The sequence below is a fragment of the Arvicanthis niloticus genome, chromosome 6 (genome assembly GCF_011762505.2).
Source record: "Arvicanthis niloticus isolate mArvNil1 chromosome 6, mArvNil1.pat.X, whole genome shotgun sequence".
NCBI classification, from domain to species: domain Eukaryota; kingdom Metazoa; phylum Chordata; class Mammalia; order Rodentia; family Muridae; genus Arvicanthis; species Arvicanthis niloticus.
In genome coordinates, this window is record NC_047663.1 from 94,715,407 (window position 1) to 94,728,931 (window position 13,525).

Genomic DNA, 13,525 nt, shown 5'->3' on the forward strand with positions numbered 1-13,525 from the left:
TCCTGCCCCCCCACCCACCCACCCCCCTCCGGCCCGTGACAACGAAGCATCCGCGGTCCAAAGCAGCGGCGGCGGAGGCGGCGCGGCCGGACTAGCGCGAAAGGGAGCCGACTGTGCTACCCGCTCGCTTCCGGGACTCTAGACTCATCTCCAGTCTTCCTCGGTGGTTCCGTTACGGCCGTTATGCAGGCGCGGGCCCCGGGCCGTTCCCGAGCCTGAGGTGCCGGGCGGATGGTTGGTAGAGTCCCGGTGCTGCCCTGACTGACCCTGGCGCGGCCTGGAAGCCAGTCTCGGTCCAAGCCCGGGACCGAAGAGGCCCTGGTTGCCCGCGAGCCCGCGCTCGGGGCGGAAGCTCCAGACTGCTGAGGAGCGCCCAGCTTCACAGTCCGCTTCCGGAGCGGCGTCCCCGCCAAGCGTCCTCGGCGTCGCCCGACTTGTTTTCTCGGACGTGGACTTGGCACATCTCGGCTCCCCCCCCGCTGGCTGAGGAGAGAAAGCGGCAGTTTGTCGAGAGGCTTCCTTCCCGCGGGGCTGGGGACCCGGCCATGGGCCGCGGCGCGGGCCCTCCGCGCGCCCGCCTGCAGCGCTCGGGAGCGGGCCGCTGAGCCGCGCCGCAGCCCGGGAGCCCCGGGCAGGCATGAGGACCGCCAGGGGGGGACGTCTGCGGCCCGCGTCGGCTCTCGGGACAACGGTGTGCGCCGCGGTCTGGTCCAGCCTCCCGCGTTAGCCTTCGTAAGTAGTGTGACACTTTGCAAGAAGTTTTGACAGCTGGAAGACAGATGACAGATGACAGCGTAGAGGGAATTGGTACCTGCCGAGGGGCAGGGCGGCTGCCCGAACTTCCGCAGACCGGGTGGAAGCCTGACTGAGCAAGAAAGTCTCACTCCCCAGAAAAGACAGCAGGGAGTCTGAGTCAAGGGTGGACTTAACTTAAATACAGCCTTACTTTCTTATTTCTTAAGTCGACGCCTGCCCGGAAGGCGACGGGTTCACGCCCCTTTCCCCAAAGCAGTGTCCTTGTAGAGACTTTGATTGTAAATTGCTCTGGAAGATGGTGGGGTGGAGAAGCTGGGGGGTTGCCGTGAATTGACCCCAGCTTGTTTTTTCTTCGGAAGAAGTACCACAGATCAGTTGCAAGGACTGTCATTTACACTGTGTGTTAATTAAACACAAACTGACCATTTAAAGCCTATTTAAATTTCATAAAATTTAACAAGTGTTCTTAGTTTAGAAATTAGAGTTTTCGAGGAATTAAAGAATGTTGTAATGACTTGTCTTTAAATGTAAATATTTACAACTAGATTTAGAAGCAATCCCAGTAAAGTCAGGAATAGAACAAAGGATACATTGTCTAATGTCCTGGCAATACTAGTTAATGAAATAAGACAGGAAACAAAAATAAATGTAAAAAAACATTTGTCATTCTTGTAGATAATAAAACTTTGCATTTTACAATAAAAAGGGAAAAAGCCATTAAATAGAGAAAGAAATTAATGAAAAAATTAGCATACAAGTTTTTGTTTTATCGGTAGTCAGTTCAAAAGTAAAATGGTTAAAAAGAATGTATTTATGATAACAAAAACATAAAACAGTCCCTAGGAATACCTGGAAGTAGGCTTTTGCATAATATGGGTTTTTTGTTTTGTTTTGTTTTGTTTTTCAAGACAGAATTTCTCTGTGTAGTCCTGGCTGTCTTGGAGCTCCTTGTGAATCATGGTGGCTTCGATCTGAGTGCTGGGATTAAAGATCTGCCCACCACTAACCCATAATCCCATAATCTGCTTTTTAAAAGGAAGAATTTTTCCTGTGTGGCATACTAATATTCAACTCATTCCAAGTATTTAAAACCTATTCTGTGGGTTTTTTTTCCTTTTTGTATTTTATTCGGAGACACAGTCTTATGCAATCCAAGCTGGCCTCAAACTCCTTGTATGTCCAAGAGTAACTTGAAACTTATGATCCTCCTGCCTCTACCTCCACAGTGTTTCTATTACAGGTGTATGTTACCATTTCCATTTTAATTTAATCCTAGTGTGGGGATTGAACCCAGGGCCTCCAGTGTTCAAGGAAAACACTTTGCTGAGCTACATCCCCAGCCCATTCTTGGCTATTTTTAAGACTTGTAAATTTTCACTAGTGTTTTATTTACAAATTTAAGAATTTATATGAGAGTCTGCAAGATGGCTCAACGGGTAAGGGTGTCTGCCTCCAAGCCTGAAGAACTATGTTCAATCTCTGGAACCCACATGATGAAATGAAAGAATCAACTCTTGTAAGTTTTCACACACAGACACACACACACTCACAAATGCATGTGTAAATAAAAGTTACTTAATCTTAAAGCTTAGAGAAAGCACCAGGTTAAATAGATTAAATTTTCTTAAACAATCAACTCTTTTAGATCAAGTTAATTAAATTCTCTAACATTTTAAACTACATTTAGGTTTTTCTTAATTCTCAGATACTTCTTTCTTGGTTTGTTTGTTTCATATTTCTTTCTTTCTTTCTTTCTTTTTTTTTTTTTTTTTTGGTTTTTTTTTTTTGGTTTTTTTGATACAGGGTTTCTCTGTGTAGTCCTGGCTGTCCTGGAACTCACTCTGTAGACCAGGCTGGCCTCAAACTCAGAAATCCGCCTGCCTCTGCCTCCCAAGTGCTGGGATTAAAGGCACATGCCACCACCGCCCAGCTTCATATTTCTTTTGTTTGTTTGTTTGTTTGTTTGTTTCTTCCAAGACAGGGTTGTTTTTCTGTATATCCCTGGCTGTTCTGGAACTCAGTATAGACCAGGCTGGCCTCAAATTCATGGAGATCCACCTGCCTCTGCCTCCCAAGTGCTGCTTGCTATACTATCTCCAACTACTTAATATTTCTAAAGAGGTAAACTTGTAAACTTTATAGGAAGCTCTTTCCAAGATCATAAACAACTCATAAATTAATTGTATAAATACAATTTACGTTCTTTTATGGGCTTTACAACTTACATTTTCTTAAGCATTTGGAATTAAATGTGTAAGTTTAATATGGCCTTTAACATATATTATTATCTTAAATGTTTCAAATGCCCTAGTTCATGAACATGAACATGAAACTTGACTAAAACCTGACTTCTGAGAGTTAATAGGTGGACTTACTTTATCCTCTAGTCCTATGGGCTAAGGCTTGCACAGACTTTTATAGTTGACAGGAACATTGTTACTGGCTATGTGGATTAGTGTTGTGTTTTCTAAAAACATGGACTGAAATGAACCTACATTTTAAAAATTTTGGTTAGACAAAAAGACACTTAGACCTGGTTGCCAATTCCTTCATTACAGTTGAGTGATCCAATTCCTGTAGTAAGATTGTGCCTCCTCTCTCAGTGGGAGCTGGAAGCCTTTAATTCTCAGTCCAGGTGTATTTTCACAGCCAGGGGAGTTTCCAACAGTGTTCTGAGTGAGGCCCTTGAAACTTTGTTAGGGTGCTATGTAGAGTATTCTAGTGCATGTCGATAAACTGCACAGGGCATCTATTTTACTAGTTATGTCTTTGCTTTTTGATTAGAATCTTTTTTTTTTTTTCTTTCTTCAAGACAGGGTTTCTCTATGTAGTCCTGGCTACAGGACGCCTGCCTCTACCCTCTCAGTGCTGAGATTAAAAGCGTTCACCATCACTTCTTGGCTAGAATGATTTTTTTTAACTCATTTGTTAAATGAGTTAATTTATTTTTAACTCCCTTATATGGTCTTGCATCACTTTTTTATGATAACAAAATGAATGGATTTTGAATATATGCTAGTATATCTACATATATGTAGAAATAGACAAATCATCCTGAATTCATATTTGTGATTCAATTTTGCAAAGTACAGTCACATTTTGGAGGGCACTTGCAAAAATGATTCTGAAATTGATCTGAAATAGGCTAAAATCCAATTATTTTTAAAAAGACAATAAAGACAAACTTTTAATTCAGGATACTAAAAGTTTTCAAGACAGTTCAGTACTGGATAAACAGTCTCTCAAGTACTTTATTCATGTAACACAGCTTTTAGGCATGGACCATACATATATGAGGTCTGCTTTGTAATTAGTACTTGGCAAAAACCAAGTTAGAGCCTGTTCTCACAGCATAGAGCCCAGTAAGTTCACCATGGGTTAGAGTTGAAAGTGAAAACTCTTTAATAGACTGACTGATTGATTTCTTCCATGTGATCTATTTATAAAGGGCTTTCTAGGCCCTTTATAAATAGATATAAAAAAATAAATAGATATAAAAAAAGAAGTAAGTCACATGCATCAAAACCCAAGTTTTGACTGCATTAATACATAGGCTTTTGACTTACATGGTGTGAGATGATTTCTAAAACAGGAAAAAATTGTATTTAAGACTATTTGCTTAAACGAATAAAAGCAATTATAATTTATCAATGGATTCTTTTTGACAATGAAAATTTTTAAAAACTGAATAACTGACAAGGAAATGCCTATTTTTGTTATTTTGAAAATGTCTATCTTTGCTATTTTGGTTTGACCTGGCCCTTCTTTTCAATGTTAACAGAAACCATGCAGTGACATCTGCTAAGACTTGTTGGTAGCCATGTCGGAGCCCCACAGGGTCCAGTTCACCTCTCTCCCAGGTTCTTTGAATCCTGCATTTTTGAAGAAATCCAGGAAAGAGGAGGTTGGAGGAACAGAACAGCATCAAGACTGTGAGCCAGCTGCAGCAGCTGTTCGGATTACACTCACTCTCTTTGAACCAGATCACAAACGCTGTCCAGAGTTCTTCTACCCAGAGCTGGTGAAGAACATCCGAGGGAAGGTGAAAGGCCTTCATCCTGGAGACAAGGTACATTCTGGTTGCTCTATAGACCTAACATGAAGCTACCAATATGTTCACATGGACCTTTGTATTAGGGAAGTGAGGGTACTCTAGGCCTCAGCTGCCCCAGGTTCATTTCACTCACCTAGAGTGAGCAAGCACTGGGTGAGAAGGAAGAAAATTCTTTTAGGAATCCTCCTGACTTATGCTAGAGAAAAATATGTGGCATATTAAGGGATAGTTTGAATTATGGCTAACTATATAAACTTTTAAAAAGCACCTTTTTTGTGCTAATATTTTTATATGACTCACATGGGATCATTTTTTTGATGGTTGCAGTGTTGCATGCTTTCCTTTGAGCACTCTGGTAGAAGGACAGACAGGAAGATACCCACACTGCTCATCATTTCTGAACAGCAGTCTTGAGTAGTTTCTGGTTTTGGATGTGTAGAAATTTGCTTTTGCTTGCTTGTTTGCCTGCCTGCCTGCCTTCTTCCTATGTCAAAATTGGCTTTGTGAGCTTCAAGCTGTTTGAAAATCAGTTTGATTTCTTCAAATGATTTTTAACTGATGTTTTCTTTTTCTTTTCTTTTTAAATTTTCAAACATTTATTATGGAGAGAAAAAGGAGAGAGTGAGAGAGAGAATGTGCACATGCATGCACGTGTACACACACGTGTAGCTTGTAGGAGTCAGAGCTCTCCTTCTCTCAGGTGGGACCTGGGAATGGAACTCAGGGTATCAGACTTGATAGCAAGTGCCAAGAATCTCATTCTGCCCAGGTTGACCTCTCACCAACCCTGATGTATTTCTGGGTTTTTTTGTTTGTTTTTGTTTTTGTTTTTTTGCATATTTGTTTTGCTTTTCTAGTATGCATACTTTCAAATATGCATAGATTACCAGGTGTGGGTAATATCTATTACCCATCTTCAACTGTTACAGGATTGGTCAGTCATTAACTTTTTAAAGAAGTGTTCGTGTTTTTATATATTTTCAAGATAGTGAGTATGTTTGTTTTCTGTTGCTGTGATAAATGTAGAAATCAAAAACAAGTTGGGGAGGAGGAAAGGGTTATTTCAGCTTACAGCCTACTGCTATTATGAAGGGAAGTTAAGGCAGGGACAGAAGCAGGAGCTGTGAAGAGTGTTGTGTATTGACTTGGTTCTTTTGGCTTGCTCAGTTACCTTCTTGTACAGCCCAGGGCCACTTGCCCAGGCGTCTCACCACCCAGAGTGGGCCATTCCTATATCAATCATACCAAGAAAATATTCCCATAGACTTGCCTACAGGCCAGTCTGAAAGTTGCATTTGTTTTCTGTTGAAGTCCTTCTTCTAAGATGACTCTAGCTTGTGTCAAGCTGGAAAACAAAACAAACAAACAATCAAGTAACACACAGTCTTACTATGTAGCCCAGGCTGACCTTGAACTTAAACTTATGATCTTCCTGTGGCAGACTCCTAAATGCTGGGTTTATATATTTACACCACTATATCCAACTAAAAAAAAATCTAAACAAATTTTTAGTTGTATCATACATACAATTTTAAAAAGTATGTAATGATAAAATTTGTAGATTTTTTTTATAAACTTAGCATAGCCATGCAACCTGCACATTGCTCATAAAACACAACATTTACCAGGATAGTAGAAACATTTCTACTTGTCTCAAACACTGTCCCCCTTCCTCACAGGGAACTGCTGTCAATCGAGACCAGTTTTCTATTTCTTTGTGCTTGTGTGTGTATATTGTATGTCTATTATATATTATAAGTAAGAGCTAGGTGAAGAGCATTTTAGGCATTTAGTGTATGTTAGTATGCTCGCAGGCTTGACAGAGAAGGCAAGTAGGACCACACTTGGAGCGTTTTGGTCTCTAGTGGCTTTTAATAGAACAAGGTTGAGGCCAGCACCTGGCTCACAGAAGGGTAGGATGAGATAATGTTGGTAAGTCTCTAGCATAGCGTCTTGGTGCCAAGGACTCACCCAGCTTGATTGATTTTGGGAATGTATGGAGGAAGCATGTCTAGTTAGAAGGATTCCTCACTTGAATATAAATGTGTAGGGTTATGTTTTGTTGTATTTGAGGTAGGGTCTCATGTAGCCTAGACTGGCCTCTTAGTTACCATATAGCAATATGCTCCTGAATTCCTGATCCTCCTTACCTCCTCCCACCACCACCACCCCCAGTGCTGAGATTAAGGTGTATGTCGCCACTTGACTAAAAATGTGTTCTGTTTATCTCTTAAATTTTATTTTATGAGTCTTTTTTATACATATACATATATATACATACACATGTATATATATATATATATATATATATATATATATATATATATATATATATATATGTATGTCACTGCATATGTACCTGTAGAAACTAGGTGTCAGATCCCCTGGAACTGGAATTACAGATGATGGTAAGCCATCATGTGGGTGCTAGGAATCGAACTCAGATTTCCAGAAAGAGCAGCCAACATATTCTCAAGTACTGAGCCATCCCTCCTGCTCCATTATTTGCTTTTATGTGTATTAGTATTTTGTTTGTATGTATCTGCACCACATGTGTTACCTGTAGAAGCCAGAAGAGGGAGTTAAATCATCTGGAGTTACAGATGGTTCGGCTGCTATGTGGGTGCAGGAAGGGAAGCTCTCCAGATGCTTGTAACTGCTGAGCTGTCTCTCCAGCCCAAACTCTGTTATCTTGATTGATAATCTTACAGGCAGAATGAAGTCAGTGCATCTATTCCAAGGATCATCATGTTGTATAAGGGTCGGTAAACAGGATGAGAAAAATAATTTAAAATCTGTTCACAATTCCTAGTACGGATAGTGTCCTCATTCTTAAGAGAAAGAGACATTAGTAGGAGTTGGTTAATGTATTTATTTATGGGCTCATACTAAATGGATAAAACAATTGAAATTAGATCTCCAGTGCTCTGACTTACCTTGTTGTTTTATTTTTGACAGCTGGGGAAAAGAAGTTTCATATTACTTTCAATATTACAGAAAAATGAATGGAATATACACAGAAAAATTTGGATCAAGTTTCAAGGGAATCACTCCTTTTCAGTTTTACAAATTCTGAGTGGATCTGTCTTGTAGTGTTAAGAGTACAGAAATGTGTGAGGTCCTGGGCACCTTCTCCTAGTATAATCTGATACATTTGTGTATTAATTCATTTAACACATATTCTTTACAATGTGAAGTGCTACTGCACAGGGAGGACCATATAAAAGTGGGAAAGACTGTTCCTGCCTCATAGAATTTTACGGTCTTACAGGTACTTTTAAAAACTTCCAGGAGCACAAGTAGCAGACGTTACAATATGTTGAGGTTTAAGCCCCAGAGGCCCTTGGCTGAGCTCAATAATGGCCAGCATGCTGTGTTTGGTCAGAACTGAGTCTTCAGTTCTGGGTAGTAATTGAAAAGATGTGTTGGTTTTGAGGAGTTCATGTTAAATTGGGTAGTGCTCAAAAATAGCTTTTTTGTTTGGTTGGGTTTTTTGTTTTGTTTTTTGTTTTTTGGTTTTTTTTTTTGTTTGTTTGTTTTTTTTTTTTTTTTTTTTTTTTTTTTTTTTTTTTTTTTTTTTTTTTTTTTTTTTTTTTTTTTTTGAGATAGGGTTTTCTGTGTAACAGTAGTGGAGCAGACTGGCTTTAAACTCACAGAGATCTACCTGCCTCTGCCTCCCAAGTGCTAGGATTAAAAGTGTAACCACCACCCATCCAAAAATGGAATTTCTAAAAGTTACTTTAGCCATTTAAGCTGTATGTGGTCATTATAGAAATAGAAGATACAAATAAGCAGCACATGTTTTTTTACAAAGCCGATGTAGGTTTGGAGAGACAGCTTAGTTGTTAAGAGCACTGCTTTTTTTTTTTTTTTTTTTTTTTTTTTTTTTTTGAGACAGGGTTTCTCTGTGTAGCCCTGGCTGTCCTGGAACTCAGAAATCCGCCTGCCTCTGCCTCCCAAGTTCTGGGATTAAAGGCATGTGCCACCACCGCCCGAGCACTGCTCTTTTAATAGGACCCAGGTTCGACTTCTGGAACCCATACCGAGGCTCACATCCATTTGTAACTCTAGTTCCAGGGGATCTGATGTCCTTTTCTGACCTCTTTGGGCACCATGCATGCACATACTTCACATATAAACATGCAGACAAAAACATGTAAAAACCACTCATTTATTATCATAAAATGTTTGTACTTTGTATGCACCGTAGTATTCCAGTATGTATACACACTGTAAGTCATGTAAATCATTTTGAGTCGGTGGGTTTTATTAGACTGGAAAATAGAGTAAAGAAAATTTTTTTCTTTTTATTTGTTCAAGCAATACTATGTAGTCTGGGCTGGCCTTTGACTCTTTTTTTTTTTCTTCTTCTTTTGTGTATTGGTATTTTGCTTGCATGTATATTTGGGTAAGAGTGTCAGATCTGGGAGTTACAGACAGTTGTGGACTGTGGACCACGTGGGTGCCAGGAATTGAACCCTGATTTTCTGGAAGAACAAACATTCAGTGCTTTTAATTGCTGAGCCATCTCTCCAGCCCTAGAACATTATTCTTTTGCTTCTGTTTTCCAAGTGCTGAGATTACAGGAATGTACCTTCATGCTTGGCTTCGAAATGTCTGTTTTAAAGCAAGCATCTATTTTTCAGTATTTTATGTGTACTCTGAAGTCTTAGCATATATATTATAATCACTATTAATATTAAAATTCCTTGCCCAAGAACATGGAAAATTTATTTAATTAAAAATGTAGGAGTTGGGGCCTAAAGAGATGGCTCAGTGGTTAAGAGCACTGACTGTCCTTCCAGAGGTCCTGAGTTCAGTTCTCAACAACCACATGATAGCTCACAGCCATCTATAATGGGATCTGATGCCCTCTTCTGGTATGTCTGAAGACAGCTACAGTGTAAATAAATAAAATGTAAATAATATAATTTTTTAAAGAATAATAAATAAATAAAATAAATATAAATAAATAAAATAATTTTTTAAAAAAATTGCATGAGTAAACTTATGGAATAAAGCAAACTTTAGGTTACTTGAAAGTATTTGGAATGATTATTGAGGTTGGCAGAGAAAAGAGTCATGACAGAGGACCCTTGAAGGTATGTTTCCAAGGGTAAGGATTCTGTTAATCAATGTTTGACTTGAGAAGTACTATTTAATAATAATATAATCATCATCATCATCATCATCATTATTATTATTTTATGGTTTTTGGCTCCTCTTTCCTTTTCATCAATGCCTGTGCTTGCTAGACAAGCATTCTACCGGTAGGCTAAGTTCTTAAACCCCTCATAACCTTTTTTTAAAGCCAAAATGGCTGTCGAAAAACTTGTACTACATTCTGTGGGGTCTTAAACTTTTTTTTTCTTTAAATATGTATCACTTCATGAATTTGCATGTCATCATTGCAACAGGGGCCTCATTAATCTTCTCTGTATCATTCCAATTTTAATAGATATGCTACCAAAGAGAGCACAGTTTTTAACTTAAAAAACTTTGTTTATTTATTTAATGTGTGTGGGTATTTGCCCTGCGTATGTATCTATGTACCACATACATGCAATACTGTCGGCCAGAAGAAGGTCTCAGGTTCTCTGAGACTGGAGTTGGATATGGCTGTAAGCTGCCATGTGGATGCTGGGAATTGAATGCAAGTTCTTTAAAGGGAAGTTGGTGTTCTTAAGCCCTGAGCCATCATTTTTAACTTTTTTTAACCTTGACTATCCTAGAAGTTTCTTGGCGCCTATGGACCTTTCTTAAAATGTTTTCAAATGCCTACATAAGTATTAGAGAAAGAATCAACTGTATTGAACACATTCCTCTGGACATTGAGTATCTTTAGTAAAGACCCTTTGCTGTATTTGAAGCCCCAGTGTTAGGTCATTGTAGATATTTGATCAGGTTTTCTTGAACTGTGTTCTCCCTCCGCTTTTTCTCTTCAATGTATGGTTTTGGGGTTGATCATGCAAGGACTATAACACTAAACTATAAACACTAAATATGTACATATATGGTACGTATATGTACACATATGGTATATGTACGTCTAATGCCAGAAAAGGGTGTCAGATCCCAGTATAGGTGGTTGTGAACCACCCTGTAGTTGCTGGGAGTTAAACTCACGACCTCTGGAAGAATTGTCCATGTTCTTAACCACTGAGCCATCTCTCCCACCCCCCTTTTTTTTTCTTTTTAAGACAAGTTCTTGATGCATTGTCTAGGCTAGGTTTGACCTCACTCTGTAGTAAGGGCTGGTTTTGAAATTGAGATCATTGTAGTCAGAGCTGGTTTTAAAATTGAGATCATTGTGCCTCAGCCTTTCTGGTAGCTAGGATTGCAATCAATTGATACACTTGGTGAAATTCTGTTTTATAACAGTAAAATATGGTATTTTATCTTGCTATTTCTAAATAATAGATTTTATTACATAGTTTATAAGTGTTGGGTAGTCATTGAAGGTTCTTTAACTAGGACTAGGACTATAGCATTTTGTGTGTGTGTATTTTATTTTTTGTGGAATGATCTCTTTCCAGAAAAAAGATGTCTTGGATCCTTTCAATGATGAAGAAAAAGAAAGGCATAAGGTGGAGGCCCTTGCACGGAAATTTGAAGAAAAATATGTAAGATTTCTGTGTTGGGCAAGACAACAACCTCATTAGTGAGAACAGTCTCCAGGCGTTTCCTGTTCATTTAGTGGATAGTCAGCAGTGATCTGGAAATAGATGTGGTATTCAGAGGAAACACAATGCAGCTCTTAAACCAGTGCATCAAGGTGCAGAACTCTTATGTGGCAGAGCGATGTGTGAGTTAAATGGGTAAATAAATAAGGCCTTAGAGGATCTGTTTCATTACAGAGCAGAAGAATCTATTTTGTTCTTTCTTAGGTCATTTATGCAAATTAAATCTGCCCTATTTCAGAGGTCTTTAGGGGAGGGGTTGGAGTATGTATGTGTGTGTGAGAGAGAGGAGAGACACAGAGACAAGTTGGGGGATAGTATGTGTTTTCATTGCTTTACAACTTAATCACCAGCTAAAGGCAGTGTTTAATTGTACTTACCAAAATACCATGTGATACCTTGCTTTTAAATTTCAGGGTGGAAAGAAACGTAGGAAAGACCGAATACAGGATTTGATTGACATGGGATATGGCTATGATGAATCTGATTCTTTCATTGATAACTCTGAGGCGGTGAGTACTTAGTGATATGATATTCTATGATACTGACAGTGGGGAAATGGGGTTGTGGCATCTCAGTATGTCCTCTTTGCACAAGCAGCATTGAACTTAAGAGGAAAAGACCTCCTGAACCCAGAACTTGGTTTTTTTTAAATTTCAAAATCATGACCTCTTTTTTCCAAAACATCTAGTAGCTTCCATACTAGTGATTAAAGAGAAGATGTCTTAGCATGGTGTCTAAAGAATGACAGGAAATCCGAGTTGCATCTCTTAAGGTGTGCTTTGTACCTTGGACCATAGAATCAGAAGTGGGTGCTGATGGTATGTTTTCTCTCTTTAGTATGATGAACTTGTTCCTGCTTCTTTGACTACAAAGTATGGAGGATTTTACATCAACTCAGGAACGTTGCAGTTTAGACAAGCTTCAGAATCTGAGGATGACTTCATTAAAGAAAAGAAGAAAAAATCTCCAAAGGTTAGGATATTCTTTCTTTTGGACTTTAGAAGTATTTTTTGATGTGACTCTGAAATTAGTTGGTTACTCTAGAATATGTAGTCTCTTAGGCTGGCTCAGGAGACTGGTGAACAAGTACATGATGTAAACATGGGGATGCTGGTCAGGCCTTAGTCATTTCATTCGTGTCTCAAAATGGTCCAGCAGGGTCATGTTTCCAGGGATGTCTCAAGGAAGGCTGTGAACTCACTCTTCCTGGCTTTTCCACGGTGGACTTGGAGAGGACTTTCATTCTGGGGCTGTCACCCATTGCAAACTGGTCAGCTTTAGCTTGAGTGTATTTCAAGGCTTGCCTACCACTGCCCATTACTTAAAATGAGAGGGTTCACTTACAACCAATTCTGGAACAGCCACCAGAGCCTTCACTTGGATGTTTGCAGGAAACACTGTGTTTGGAATGCTGTGGGTTCTTGACCCAGGGACGGCTTTGAGAGACAGCTTTTTGTTCATGAAGGAAATGAGATGGGTCTAAAGATAAACCCCACACAGAGCAAGGCCAGTGCAGAACCTAGTGTACTTGCTCTCTGACCCAGGGAATTGTGTAACTGCCTTGTCTTTAATTCTTAGAAGCGGAAGTTGAAGGAAGGTGGTGAAAAGATAAAAAAGAAGAAGAAAGATGACACTTACGACAAGGAGAAGAAATCGAAAAAGTCCAAGTTTTCCAAAGCCGGGTGAGAGGCAGCAGCTTTTCACTAGGAAAAATTCTGGCCCATGAGGGCACATGAGGGCCCTGGGATACCTGGGAACTGACTTTTCCCTCCCTCTCCTCTCCAGCTTCAAAAGGGACTATAGGGCCTGACTCTCCTCTCCTCTTTCTTCTGACAGGGCTGTTCTGGGCAAGTCACCCATTCTCACCTCTATGTGTTGGATAGCCTGTGTGCCTGTGTTCCTTTGTCAGTGTCAGCAGCTATTTCTGTCACCCTGTGATTGCTGGTGTTCCTCGTTCTCTTGGCACTCCTCTCTGCCCCAGTTCTTCTGTGTCTGTTATTTTCTTTTGTCTTCTCTGGTCATGATTCCTCCT

At 39.7% G+C, this 13,525-nt stretch overlaps 1 protein-coding gene and 1 non-coding gene across 5 annotated transcripts in view; one reads left to right on the forward strand and one right to left on the reverse strand.

The window, feature by feature from the left end:
* The first annotated feature begins 12 nt into the window (after window positions 1–12).
* The window catches only part of Ubn1 (ubinuclein 1), a 35,885-nt gene continuing 22,372 nt past the window's right edge, over window positions 13–13,525 (forward strand). For 3 of the 4 annotated variants that reach the window (XM_034505499.2, XM_034505501.2, XM_076937335.1), the window contains exons 1-6: window positions 13–732; window positions 4,538–4,825; window positions 11,347–11,433; window positions 11,907–12,002; window positions 12,331–12,465; window positions 13,072–13,175. In XM_034505499.2, the coding sequence (XP_034361390.1) occupies window positions 4,577–4,825; window positions 11,347–11,433; window positions 11,907–12,002; window positions 12,331–12,465; window positions 13,072–13,175 (671 nt within the window). In that variant the 5' untranslated portion in view covers window positions 13–732; window positions 4,538–4,576. Of the gene's footprint in view, window positions 2,273–4,537; window positions 4,826–11,346; window positions 11,434–11,906; window positions 12,003–12,330; window positions 12,466–13,071; window positions 13,176–13,525 lie in introns of all 4 variants that reach the window. The other variant, XM_034505500.2, reaches the window with a different exon arrangement.
* On the reverse strand, window positions 10,182–10,289 carry LOC117712102 (U6 spliceosomal RNA). The gene has a single exon (XR_004607180.1). It is a non-coding gene; the product is annotated as a U6 spliceosomal RNA (small nuclear RNA).